This window comes from Cariama cristata, unplaced genomic scaffold (genome assembly GCF_000690535.1).
Source record: "Cariama cristata isolate BGI_N322 unplaced genomic scaffold, ASM69053v1 scaffold4331, whole genome shotgun sequence".
NCBI lineage: Eukaryota > Metazoa > Chordata > Aves > Cariamiformes > Cariamidae > Cariama > Cariama cristata.
Genome location: NW_009599663.1, coordinates 1 through 15070, shown reverse-complemented (window position 1 = coordinate 15070; position 15070 = coordinate 1). Strand labels below are relative to the sequence as shown.

Sequence of the window (15070 nt, the reverse complement as noted above, 5' to 3'; positions counted from 1 at the left end):
ATACTTTTTTCCAGCTTTTAAAGATACCAACTTGGAACATAAGGCAACAATCATTCTAAGGTACAGCACATAAGCATCTAAACATCCTTATTTATAAATGATACATTAAGGTGCACTCTTATTACCCAGTGATTTTATTCAAGTAGACAAAGAATAATTAAAGTGTTTATGACAAGACATGCTCATTTTACTCGCTCCCCTAGCTTTTCCTAGCTCAAGTTTAGCAAAGATACAATCAAATGATCAGCAAGTCACTAAGTTAAGAAAATGATCAAACAAATTTTCAAATACCTATGGAACAATCCTCAAGATGCTGAAGTTCTATTAAAAATGAATCCTAGTAACTCTGGACAGAGAAAGAAAAAGTGACAAAGCCAGCTTTGTTAGCTGTAGGTAACTGTCATGCTCTAGGTATTCAACTGCTCCTTTGCAGGGGAAAATGTGCTACAGGAAAGGGAAAGTGCACAGCACATTAGTGACAAGGAAATCACTGATTAAGATTCATAACTTAACTTCCACTACAACAAAACAGGTGACAGGAAGATTTCCAATTGTCTTCACATCCAGTCAGAGTCAACGCAATACTCCTTGAAGGCTTCTTCATTCTACCAGGAATGTTCGGATGTCCTCTCTAAACATATTCTCAGCTGTTGTGAAGCAAGTTAGAAAGGTCCACAAGGAAATGCTCCTTATCTCTTAAAGCTTTGAAATAGTCTCCACTACTCTTCAACCCCCTTTCCTTGCCTGTCAGCACTTGCCTGCAACTGTCTTTTCAAGAGAAAAGAAAACCTGAACTACATCTTAGAAAGAAATATTCTCAAAATAAGTCTCACGTGTTGAGGCAGAGTCCCTCCTGCTCCCCGCCCTTTATTTCAGATTTCTGCCAAATATGTTTTTAAATGTCAAAATGAAAAGTCCATTTCAACAGTTACTATTCATCACTTTTCACTACTTAGTCCTTACGAAAACAAACAGACTGTAAGAGCCCTTAGACACTTGGAACAACCAGTTTAAAAAGTAACACCTGGGGAACCTCAGCATTTTCCTCCTTTAAGTTTAGATATTATTAGGGCAAAAGAAATTAAATGCAATCTACTACTCGTTCAGTTGGCTGACTTAGCAAAGGGCTAGAAACCATGAAGTGAAACTGAGTGAATCCTGGAATTTTATTACATGCAGCACCTATGAAAGAAGAAAAAAAAAGTTTAATTTGCTACATTTAGGATTGGTGTCTTTGTCATTGTACTTTACCATCTAAAGACCCAGTTACTAATTCTACTACAATGGTGTAATTATTCTTTTACAATCTGTTTAACCCAAGACATCTTGAAAGTATTTAATTTTTAAGTAAAAATACAGTGCTACTGTCTGCTGCAGTGCAATTAATGCCCTTATAATACAATTCAAAACAGTAACGTAAGTTAGGAAAATATCTCTCTCTCTTTCAGTCCTGATTAACTTAATGAGTTCCTCCAACACTAATCTCTTAAACACAGAACTATGGGAAATAAGAGATCAAAGAACAGCAATAAGCAGTCTAACTAAACAAGCCATGTTGATTAGCAAATTGTATTTCCTACTGATCTGAAAGTTCACTAATGAGATGCCTGGTACAATGACTGATCTTGGATTGCTTTGAAGCTATGCTTAACATTCGCATTCTCCCTGCCTTATGCCATATCTAGGGGAGGCATAAGCATTCTTTTTTAAAACCTTCAAATTAATCATATACAGTCCAGGAAAACACATGAAGGTTGTAAATATTTTTGATTTTTACTAAGACTTGCATAAATTTTTTGAAAGTCTAAGACATCAAAATGCAGAGGAAAAAATTAAAATATCTCAAGGTCCACACTAGGACACAGTTGGCCTGCTAACCAGCATTAGATATTATGAATGGTCAGCATTGCTGCAGTGTTCGAAGAGTAATTAAAGACTTCTGCTTCAAAATCCACCTTCGGTTTTATACTTCTGTGACCTAGCTAGAGTCAACAAGCTTTGTCTGTTAAGCAAAATACATACCATAACTTCCAGTTGTATTGGCACATATAACAGCACCAAAGAACTTTGGAGCATATTTCTGGATCCTGGAAATGACTTTCTGACAGGCTATCGTTGGATCTGTTCCCATCCTCATATATTCCACAGCTTGATAACTAGAAAAACCAAACCCACACCCAGAGAGTTAGCCATACTCAGGTTATATATTCTAAAATACCATTGAGAGACCTTGATTTCTTTGAATAACGGTAACACATGATAAATAATCTTTAGACGAACTTCATATTGACAATTATTACTTTTCACGTAGAACTTGAGTAATTAGAAACAGGACTAAAAGGGACTGCAAGATGTCATCTATATCATTTGTGATTCTAAGGCAGGACCAAGCCTGGCATAACTCTCCAATCATTTGCAATAGAAGAGACTAAACAACAGATCAGTTAAACTGCAAAAAAGCAGTTAAAGAGTTAGTGGCTTTTATTTTTCATTGCATGATTACGTTTGACATTAAAAGTTCCTGATAATTTTCGAAAAGAAAGATAACTTTTGAAGAAAATTGATCTTTCAGAAAAAACTTAAGTTTCTGAAAACCTCAAAATTGACACATTTTCTTAATTTCATTAATATGAAGGTACAATGTTTTAATCAAGACTCTGAGCCACTTTCAAATTTTCTGCAAGCCAATTAAAAAAAACTTCTCAGTCTAAACGAAAGAGTAATCAAAATGAACTTCCTTTGTATCTACACTATCATTACACAAATGACTATATGGGCATTGCTTGAGATGAATCAGTTGCATTTCCAAAACGTCCTCAGAGGGAAAAGTATGACTTTTGTTGTTGTTTTCTTTCAGAACCTGAAGATTAAGAAGATAACGCATAATATAACTTACAAGCAAACAACACTAGATTTTGTATTGATGAAAGATGCATATGCCAAGACCAACTCTTGTTACACTAAGACTTATCTACAGATAGCGTTAACTATTGATGTTGTCAAAGTACCAGAGAAGACAACTTCCCTTGCATTTTGAGACACCCTATTATCTTTGATTTATTCTAACAATGAAATAGATTCAAGTTATCTAAAGATAACTATCTGAATATAAAGCTATATTTCACAGGAGTTTCTTCAATAATCAAAAACTCAGTAAGTTGTTACTATCTCAAAGAAGGCAGACAGAAAATATTAGCAATTTTGTCCTTTATTTGACACTTCCTTCACTTCTGGTAGGTCAATTTTATTCTTTGTTTTCACGTGGGAATATCTAAATAACATGGAATTAGGAAAGATCTGTATCTACAAGGAATCTGTGATTAACCATCTAGTTCGAGTTGTTTTCTAAAACCTGCTGCGGCCAACAAAATGTTTTAAGCATTACAGCCAAATCCTTCAGACTGCTAAGCTGTAATGTAAGCTTTTATTGATTAACCTCATAGTGGAGCTCAACTCACTACTATTGTTGGTATCTGATACCTCAGCATAATTCATGAAGTTGCCAATTGCCTTGTATTTCAAGACTGGCTTGGAACAGCTTGAAACTCATTGAGGACATCTGTAAATACGCAACAGCTAGTAGGCATTCATAACTGCCAGAGTTTCAGAAAAAGCACCTGAGTAATATGAAGATCACTGCTATATATTCCTTCAAGTATCAGTGCCCATTATGTTCAGCATGGACTACCGTAACTCATTCCTACAGAGACCAACTCACAAGAACGACTGTCAAGACTCAGTGATGAAAACAGCCATATTTTACGCAGGTTGTGGAGGAGAAAGCTGGTCAGTTCTGTTATAAAGCATGAAGGTTGAGAATACACTCATTACCTGCCGCCTGTTTGCTCACAGCTTGGCAGCATTAAGCGATCTGTCATCAAGATATTTAAGAAATCACTTTAAGACAGATGATAAGGATGACTTGATTCTGCTACTATTCTTTCCCCCTTCCATTCCTTCCTTTACTACCACTTCAGCAGCCACTAAGTCAGACTGTCTTTTTAATCAATTACTTCATTTGCTGAGTTCTCATTTTGCTAGAGAAAGCTAGCAAAGTCTGCCCTAAGGACAAACCTAGGTAAGAAGCGCATCATGATGTCACCATCCCCAGTGGCTGCAGCTCCTCCAGCTGTACTGTCTGCATAGGATCCAGCTCCAGCTATCGGAGAATCTCCTACACGGCTGTAGTGAACAATGGAAAAAAAAAACAACACAAAAAACAAGAACTGGAAACGATAGAAAACTGTAATTTACTAATCCCAGTGAGACTGCATTAATGCAATAGCTCTTGGCCTGACACTGGCAAGTTCTTATGACTTGGACACACTTTTAACTTTGTCAACCGTACTGCCGCCACCTGGGTTAGCGTTAAACCCACAGGAGAACAGAACAGGTAAAGAGGTCACTCCACTGTAGTCAGAAGTCTTAAAACTACCAATAAAAGTGATCTGTAAAACCTGACTGATCTGAGGCTTAATCCACCTCCAATGCACAACTGTTTGTTGTTATACTGACTATAGTTAGGACAGTAAGGTTTAGCCAGTGGGCAACAGTAAGCAGCTGGGGACATTAGTATGTTCAGCAACTTGTTGCTAAATCCAGAAGTTGTTTGACTTGGTTGACGGATAAGATTCCTAAGTGGGTAGAAAAAAGTCCCAAAACCAAAATACAGGCCTGGGGCTCTGATTCTACATACGTTTCTTTGGAGACTGTGCACCTCTCCAAAATGCTTATCTCTCTCTGGTGCCTTGCCTTACAAGCTGCCTCATAACTGTGCCAGTCTCTCTGTAGGGTGAATTAAGCGAGCTGAAAAACAAGCATTCCCTCCAACAAACACAAATCATCTTGCACCTGAATCAGTTTCTCAGCTTTAGGATTTATGGCAGTGCCCAGAAATAAGCAAGGCCATTTTGTAAGCATCGCAGTCCAAACCATATAACCTTTAGATAAGCTTAACATAGGAAATGAGGAAGGGAAAAAAGCTCTACTGTAAAACCAGAGATACTAACCCTGGAATTTTGTGGACTGCACCATTAGTAGATGTCCCAGAAGCAACGGTTCCACTCCCACCAATTACAACCATACCTAGAATTTTCAACAGCGATGAAACATATTCAGAAACACTCCTAACGAATTTATTAAATTGGCACTGTAGTTATCAAGCAGAACCACAATACCCAGAGTATTCAAATTACTGATATCCTAAAATACAGAAAAGTCATACTCTTAAAGAAAACAAGTTCTTTTTAAAACACATTTGGAAACTTTTTGGATGTATTACAAGAGCTCAAAAAGGAATCTGAAACAGTGAGTGCTACACTGTTCAGAGCTGTATGTTACTGCTGCTCAAGCAGTCACTGTTTCCTGATATACACTTGTATTAACCAGTAGAGAACAAGTACCTGGTGTCACCACATCCTTCACCACCACCATCAGAACAACAAAGTTTCGAAATTATAAATGGTGCTTGAGGGAGATTTAAAAAAAATAGTCAGAAGGATGAGCTTAGATTTGGCAGAAGGTGGCATACTGTCTACCAAAGTAACAAGAATTACATGACAGGCAATCAAATGTGTGGATAAGCCTATCCCTTGCTAATGTTGTGCTGATAAGGAAGCCACTGCCTCACATTAGAGGAGCTTAGACTGCCACTGGGTACAGGATTTTCCATCAGCTGCTTCTGCACAGAGTAAGACTTCACCTCTTTAAGAGAGGACAGAAACTGCTGTTAGCATCAAAGTGAGACGCAAGAGGCAGAATTCAAAGAGCTGAATTTTGGTTCTCTGACCTCACTAAGCAGCACCTCCTTCTCATAGAAAAGTTTCCTGACCAGTAGAAGCTAAAAGCATAGAGGCACTGACTCTATGGCCACCGTTAGCCTCTGCAAAAAAGACTGGAAGGGCATCAGTTCCCACCAACTTCCTAAATGCTTTCTGAATGAAGACTCTTCTCAGAATGTGTTAGTCAAGGAGCCACTTCATATATAAAACAACAGGATGGGAGAACTTGAAGTACAAATATAAGCACCATGCTTTACTATGAAACAGTTTAGGACTACTTAATGATACATCATATCCTGAATTGTGTTTAGCAGACTCCTCTCTCATCCTAACACTCCACAATGTCTAAGTTTTCCAGCACATACTGAGGATTGTATATCCCAGTAAAGAAAGCTACCTACCAGCTTAAGAATTTGGTAGGATACCTGACTTCTGCAGAACATTAATTGGTTATTAGTAGGGTGGACTGGAAACAAAGAAGAAAGATTCACACCTGAAATAACTTGTTAATTTTTGGTATTGCGAATACTGTCAGGCAAAAGTTCTGAATCGCTAAACTGAGAAAAATCCAGACTAAAACATGAAGTGCAAGTTTCAAGACTCCAATGTACAAAGCTTTGAAATACATAAATCTGTAACTGCTCCAGTCCTTTGTGTGATCTCCTCATTAATCAGCTTATAGGCTTCGCAATTAATTGTCCTCAATCAGATAACTCTTAGAAGTTTTGTGGACTACTACTGCTAACCTGTTTTAAGCATACTAGTTTCTGTAGAAATTTATTGATTTAATCAAAAGCCAGAATACAAGAAAAATGAAAGCAACCTTTTTTTATAAGTTTAAGCCTGTTCGGCAAACATTGCTTTTGGTTGGCAAGAGGACTTAACTGTTTACTCATTTCTTCCACTACCACGAAGCCTTTTAAGTTAGTCTGACCACTACAGGGGAGACTTGACCTAAGTTAACCATAATCAAGATAAAAATAATTATTTTTAACCTTGATCACTTTTCTAAGCATCCATAGCTGCCTAAGCAATTATCCAAGGCATCTACGGGAAAAACAGTAGGGCAATGAACAAAAGCTAAGGGCAAAAAATGAAGCAAGTGGCTGTGCAGTCAGTGCACTGGAAAAAACCAAATCAAAACCAAATCTTACTTTTAGGCACTTCATCCTAGCACATAAGTAACAGAATCTTGAAATGACTATAAATAGGAAATAATGCCGGTAAGAAATACTTTTCTTTAAAATCAGTATGACTTAATCTGTAGGGGAATGAGGAAAAAAAAACATCAGCATCAGAGTTACCAAAAATTGTTACCAATAGTATCATGATTATGAACACTTCTCTGTGAGATGGTCTGTTCTTCTTTGTAAGTTACTTTTTCAGGCCGTTTGTATGGTCCACAGGATTTTGAAGAGTCTGGTACCACATTCTGTAATTATTTTGTGATTTGCATGAACAATATATTATGTTTCACTACAGATAAATTTAACAATACTACAATCAATACCTGTAATCTACTACACAATTTTCTGATGCCCAATGCTTAAATTATACAGCTGTACTGAAATCCCACAAGTTGTTTCACTTAAAGACTAACTTCTAGTATTATATGGTAAAAAGTTTCTCCTACTACAAAGTTACACTGTTCAAATTAAAGATTCTCCCAACTGACTTGTCAAAAAAACCCCAACTCATTCTTCAGCAAAATGAAGAAAATTTTCAGCTAAAAAAACAACCAGATGAACTGAGCTTGTTTTACTAATGTGAAGTCAAAGATATTGTCAAGTCAGTATCATAGTCAAGATATTTTTCCCAACTGAAAGACAGAGTATGAATTGAGTTAAAATGGTTCAGTAATGCAGCATTTCATATCCAAGAAACAATGAAGACAGCGTACAAACATGTAGAAAGCTGCAACACCAACCCCAAAACAAACAAAAAAAAGCCGAACAAACCAACCTCACCACAACAGACAAGTTTAACAGACAACCGCACTAACCTGATGCATTTACAGGTCTGCATAAAGCTTCTCTAACAATTTAAGGAGCTTAATTGCTACTCTAAGATTTTCTTTCAGAAATTTATACATGCATCAAGAAAATACATGCATACTTTTTTTAGTTTGAGAAGTTCTGTCCAAATTTAGAGCTAAAAAAAAAGTAATTCCCACACCAATATGCTACTGTAGCAAGGTCAAAATTAGCAGGATCTAAGAAATAAGAGCTAGACACAAACTCTACCTAAGTCTACCAAATGTTTGGAAATTCCAAGTTTGTCCTGTTCAATAAGCAAAACTTTTTTTTTCTTCACATTTAAAGCACAACTTCAATATAAGCTGAAAGGAAGAGGCAATGTTGCATTACTGACTTTCTAAATCCTCCCTTCACCACCACCACTGCTCTGTACCTTCCAGTAGTTTGGCTGACAGCTTTGATTAAGCCACTCCGAATACGCCGAAAGAGATTTTTGGGTAGTTAAATCTTCATAAGGAAACCCCATTCTTACAGCAAACAGGGAGGCTTGAAAAGCAACAACAAAACAAAAAAACCATTAATTTATTCACATTTTAATATATTTTATGATAATGCATTCATGCAATGTTATCTAGAAATCAAGAAATTCTACATTCTCTACAGAGATGAGAGATATATCTTTGTGGAGCAGTATCAGCCATTATAGTGATGTATGACTGCAGTAACAAACTCTCCATTCGCTGGCAATATCACATTTCCTCAATTCACTATAACTATGTTAACACGTGTAAGTTTTACCATTGAAACAGAAACAAATTCAACTCTGTCAATCAACTGGACACAAATAACCCGGAGCAAGAGTGGCCTGGGCAGTGTGTGTCACAGAAATATTTAAATAAATGATACAAATAATAGTGTATTTTCCTTAAAAAGCTAGTCTTTTATGAAATGTAAGTAACATAAAAGCACAACATTTACCATTTAAACACTGATACTTGCAGAAATCAATCCACAAGCTTACACATTACACTTCCTCCTTGCAGCTTCAAAAGTGCCTGCTTCCTTTTTTTAAAAAAAAAAAATTAATACAGTATGTGTCAAGGGAGCAAAAGAAATACCAACACAAGCAATGACAGAATGCTGGACTTCTAAGAATGGCTTTTATCGTTGAGGAAAGGGAAAAGAAAAAAGATCAACTATTCTTTCATCTTCCAGTTGTAGATACGTTTGATATTACCTAGTAACAGATACTGTTGCTAGATTCAGATGCTTGAATTTGTATTACCAATCCTTGATAATAATGTCATTATAATACACAGCTTAACAGCGTTCTCCAGTCCAAGAATTAGGAAAAGCCTTCAATTATTTCTGGACAGCTTTTCTGTGTTTTTCTTAAAAACTGACACAATTAAAGTATCTTTGCACTCAGAGGAAAAGAAAACTGATGCTTCAATTAAACAGATATTTATTTTCCCATTTCTAGAACAAACAGGCAGGTGTCAGGTTTGTGGTTTTTTTTTTTAAATAAGGTAAAATTGTGCTTGTGCGTGTTTGTCAGTCACTCTTTCATGACTTCTGAAGCCCTGTTTCTATTCCAAGAAGCAGAGCTGGTCATTTTTACTCTCTGAACTCTTTACTTGGATTACTGGTCTAAGTATTTCTAGGACAAAAAGAGAAAAGGTCAGGCAAGCTGTGATTATGAAACTTTCCTATCTGTTGGAGACAAACCTGAAAATTTCTTGGCAGATAACCAAAATAATAATTTTTTTCTTCACTTGTAATCATTCTGCACTGAATGTCCCTCACCAGACTCACTTCCACACTGGTATACACGGCCTTTATTGCTAGTTTTCTAAGACTTGTCCTAAAGGAATTAGGCAATGAATGGAGAAAGTAGTTCTTTTAACAGTGCAAGAACTGATCAGTGTGGATACCTGTATCTGTTTGACAAAAGCTATACCACAGGCAAGAAGTAGGACCAAGGAAGTACAGGCTTGCCAGCCTCACCTTGATCACTGAGAAGATGATGGAACAACTAACCCTGGAAACCATTTCTGAGCACATGAAAGACAAGAAGGTGACTGGGAGCAGTCATCATGGCTTCACAAATGGGAAGTCATACTTGATTAGCCTGATAACCACCTACGATGAAACAACTGCTTTGGGAGATGAGGGGAGAGCAGTGGATATTGTCTACCTTGACTTCTGTAAGGCTTTTGACACTGTCTTCCATAAGATCCTCAAAGAGAACTTGATGAAGTATTGGCTGGATGAACAGTGAGGTGGACTACAAACTGGCTAAAGAGCTTAGCTCAGAGAGTGGTGATTGGTGGAATGGAGTCTAGTTGGAGTCAGTAACTACCAGTGTACCAATGGGATCAAAGTTTGGTCCAGTAATGTTCAATATCTTCATTAATGACCTGGGTGATGCGGCAGAGTATATGCATCCTCAGCAAATTTTGCAGATGATACAGAAGTGGCCCTTTCCAGCGGTGCCCAGTGACAGGACAAGAGGCAATGAACACAAACTGAAATGCAGGAGGTTCCCTCTGAACAGCAGGCCACACTTCTACACTCTGAGGGTGACCCAGAGGTTGTGGAGTCTCCCTCCTTAGAGATATTCAAAAGCCATCTGGACATGGTCCCGGGCAAGCAGCTCTAGGTGGCCCTACTTGAGCAGAAGGGCTGAATCAGAAGACATCAAGTCCCTGCCAACCTCAACCATTCTGTGATTCTGTAAAACATCCTCTTCCTTAAGTTATCTACATACCAAAAGTTTTAAAATAACTAAACTTCAATTTTTTTGAGTCAAAGTAAACAGAACTATGAGGACTATTCAGGTGCCATGGCATGCTAACAGATTCCATCAGTGTTTTTAACCTTGAAAACAAAAATTTCATGTTACTTTCATTAAAATTTTACTGCCAGGAACAATGTACTGGGCAAACATTTAAAAATGATCAAATAAACAAAATTAATGTGTGCCACAGCTTCCTTCCTCCATTCTAGTGTCAACCACTCATAGAAATGAAATTTTAGGAGACAGGCAGACTTTCCTGGATTGTATCACTAAATATATTAAAATAAAAGTGCAGTTTAGTTATTGGGAAAAAAAAATAAGAAATAACCTCAGTAATTTTGCATCTTGAATAAAAAAGCCTGCAGAGATCGTATAAATTTATATGAAAAGGTTTTATTATTCTAGCTAGCTTTTCTGCTGAAAATGTAAATATTTTTATTTAGAAAATAAACTGTCTTTTCTCTCACATGCTGATTTGAAGGTTCACGTTCTTCTGAAGTTATAGACCTATTTTCTCTTTATCAATCTTCACCTGGTAAAGACAACTACAGTTTCCTTTATCCAAGTTCCTATTTCCACAGAAAATACATTCCTTTACAAGATATATTATTCTTTCTCAATTTCTCCACTGCTTTGATTCATTCACTAACATTTATCAACATCTCCAATTTTTACTCGGATATATCATCAAGTTTCCTGTCTTTCTTCTGAGCAAGTTCTCACTGACAGCAAGGACCCAGCATAACAGCCTGGTCCATGTGACTCCATTATGCAAAGCGCTACCTTCTTAGACTGGAAAATATATTTTAATTCTTCTGTTTCTTCATTTTCCTTACCTTTTCTGCTTATACTACTGATCAAAAGTTAGAAATATTTTGGTAACTATCAATGATGGGGAAAGGAGTATTATCAGCATTTCTTCCTCCTCTATTTAACACCTGACCAATATCTTTTTCAGCATCACCTGTGAAATCTCTCTTACCAAAGCCTCTTGTAACCTAATCATGGCAAACTGCTTAAATTAAATAGAATCTGCAAATCTCTCTCTTTTCAGACGTGTCAAACACTGTTCTCACCTCCCTCTATTGCCCTATTTTACTTAATCAAAAAACTGCTGTTGCACTTATTTCTCTATCATTCTGTACACATTAATTCCTTCAAGATTCTTTTACCTTTTCTTATCAATTTCAAAGCACTTGACTCACCCTTGATGCTCAGATGTCAATTTCCACACTTATCTCCACGTTTTTTTCTGAGAAGGCACATTTTAAAAGTCCTTACCTGTGAGCTAAGTAACCTTCCACTCACTACTCGTATACCTCCCTGGAATGTACATCTCTTTTGAAACCGGTATTATTCTAACAGCGGCAGCTCCTATTTTAAAAGCTTGACTATTCCTCTAGTTTGCTATCACTCTTTTGTTGTGCTTAGGAGTACAGCCCCTAATGTAACTTTTTGTATTCAAGTTCTCACTAATATTTTTAAACTGTGAAATACAATAATTGTGCTCAATATATACAAAAATAGTCAAAATCAACTGTAGTGTCTATTAATTCTGTCATTCCTTAGAAAAAGTTACACAATGGTTTTAAATGAAATGTTTACATCTAACAGTTTCTATAGTGTCTTGTATCAAATCATCTTTAATACCTTTGATATCAGTGACATTAGCAAAGCCTTGGGATTACAAATTAGTATTTGCAGTTAAATTGGTGGAAAGACCATAAAATTGTATTTTTCTTTTCATGTCCAAATAATGGACTAAAACCTAATTCATACACATGTAGTAAGAGAGTAAACAATTCTGAATTATTTGACTAGATTCATTTGATTGTCAGGAATTCCTTCCACCTATATTAGCGAGATTAATATATGGCAATTTTAATAGGAAATGTTTTAAGAGGGTATGGCTTGGAAATAGTTAAAGAAATAATTACCTGACTCTCCCACTAATAATGTATGCTCAGTGTATTCAATGACCTTTCGTGCTACACCAATTGCATTTTTCACATGTCTGAGATCTGCAACCGCCCCAACTTCCATAGTGTTGCTGGAAACAAATATTTAAAACTTATTAAAAATGCAGGAATAATTGTACGTTTTTTATTAGACAAAATCTGTTCTCATCTAAATTAGAAAGCTTGCTTCTTTCACATATTGCTTTAATTGTTCTATGCCATAGACAGATGGCATCACACTAGTAGGGAAAAACTTGGTACATATATTGTTCCCTTTCACAGGCATGGGGATTGCTCAAGTAACAAGAACTCCATCCACAGTAACATTTTCAGTAGAGTAACTATTTCGTTACATAAACTCATAACATGAACCACATGCTTGCAACTACTTTTTAATCAGGACAACTTTAAAAGGTAAGTATAGAAGATAATTACTCCAGAAGTGAAATATTTATGGAATGAATGGAAATGGAAAGCTTACAGTGCTACAAAGCATCTGCTTTGCAACTGCTATACCTAGAGCTACATTACTGTACTACTTGTAAAGATTCATTAACAAACATGCTTAGCTACTCTGCCACCAATTAGATAAGTATTTTTCCTAGTTCCACAAGTTAACATATAACTTGTCTCATAGTCAGCCCTAAACCAACAAGATCCCTGTAACAATCCTTATATTAAAGTGTGCTAAAAATTACAGGGACCATTCTTTTCTCCATGTAGTTTTCTTACCCATCCATTATCATTGCGTCCAGTGTTGTTTCTCCACTTTCATCTGGGCTTCCTCCATATCCCACACTCCCATCGCACTGGTCAATCTCACACTGACCACAGCCTCTCTCAACTGCATCCAGCTCGGAACCTCCCAACTGTAATACTCTCCAAGCTGTAATCAACACAAATATTTAAATGTCACCAGTGAAAACAGTTTCCACTACTGCTTTAAAGAATGTTTTAAAAGATGGGACACGATGAAAATGCACTGTATAAGTGGATAAAAAAAGTAAACTATAACTTATAGGTAAAATAAAGTCAAAATATAAATATATTCAACAAATGTAAAGCATTACTTTTCTAAATACTGACTTTCTTGCATATCTGATTAGTGCTTCCGACTTAGAAATGAAGCTTTTTTTCCTGACTGAGAAGGTGTTATTTACTAACAATTATCACAACTTCTATATATTAAAGAGCCTCCTCTGCCCAGAACCAACCATAACTTTATCACTGTTTATTTAAAGCCTTTTGGAAGGAGGGAGAGGGGGAAGCAAAACTTTTATCTTGGGGAAAAAAAAAAAGTTATTAACAAGCAGCCCTCAAAACCTTCATATGAGAATATTAAGTGTCCAGCTGCAGAATACAAAGATCTAAATGTACATCAGTAACTACGTAAGAACAAAAAGAAAGTGGAAACGATACACAAGAAATTACAGCTCCACATTCTCTTGTTCAACCCTTAGTCTTCAATTCTTTAGGATCTAGCTCATGGTGCAGTTTTGTAAGACATTACAGATGTGCCAAATGACACAACTTGAATAAACCGGGCCTAAAGGCTTTGCACATATGACATTTCACAAAGCTGGACCTCAGGCAAGATTTTTGAAGATGCCTGAGCTTGCTGTCATTGACAGTGGCAATCCTGCTTCCTCCTCCTTGTGCTGGCTCTGGTGGTCCATCTTCTGCCAGACGCAGCCCAGGGCAGGCAGCCGAAGCACGCAGCCCAGCTCTTTTTGGCAGAAATGAACTATTACACTGTCTCAACCATCTCAAGAAGCCTCATCTTCAAATATACTGCATGCAACTGCAAGAAACAGCCTGCACCAAGGAAAAAGTAAGACTAGTACCCAGCATCCAACTCCACATATGCTTGAGTTTTTAGTAAACGTCAGTGTGAGGACTAGTGCTCCAATTCCTATTCCCTTTATTGCTGTGAGTAGCCTTAACACAAGCTTTCAAAAGCTGCAAAGCAAGGGCCTTGCAGTTTTCATGACTGTATTTCACTTCTGACCTATACGAGGCTTTATAGGTAAACCATTTCACTAGTAAGGCTTCTGTTAACAAGGGGTTATTCACAACTCAACTATGGCAAAATAGTCTGAGTCTTTTAAAATCAGTATCCACACCTAATTTATGCTGCCAAACAAAAACCTGCTTTGACTGTCAATAACACGTCACAAAACAACACAGAGCTCAAGAAACATAACATTCAGAACTATCTAAATCTTTGGGGGCAAGAACAAATCTCAGAAGGGCATCATTAAAAACAAGCCACCATTGCAAACTGCAACCAGCCACAACAGCGTAAACCGTGTTATTAGTAAAATAATGCTTTTAATCTAGCTTTTCCACAGCTAATACGCTCCCGCCCCCCCTTTTTTTTTAAACACATTTTTCCCAACCTTGAAAATTAAACCACTTGCTTGCAGGAGCTCAGGCAACAGCAGGGCTCAGGGGCAGAGCACCATCAATGCACAAGCAACCCCAGGGGCCTGGCCGCTCCCCATACAAAGTTAACCCGGCACCCCGACGCCCGGCCCGGGGCCCAGCTCCTCTCAG

At 37.1% G+C, this 15070-nt stretch overlaps 1 protein-coding gene across 1 annotated transcript; it reads right to left on the bottom strand.

The window, feature by feature from the left end:
- Positions 1 to 1058: 1058 nt before the first annotated feature.
- On the bottom strand, positions 1059 to 13400 carry AGA (aspartylglucosaminidase; the record flags this gene model as incomplete). The annotated part of the gene is made up of 8 exons (XM_009709752.1): positions 1059 to 1182; positions 2023 to 2156; positions 4075 to 4182; positions 5010 to 5085; positions 7098 to 7212; positions 8190 to 8302; positions 12494 to 12606; positions 13247 to 13400. Coding segments are annotated over 8 exons (914 nt in total), but the record flags the coding sequence as incomplete, so codon positions are not given.
- Positions 13401 to 15070: the final 1670 nt, after the last annotated feature.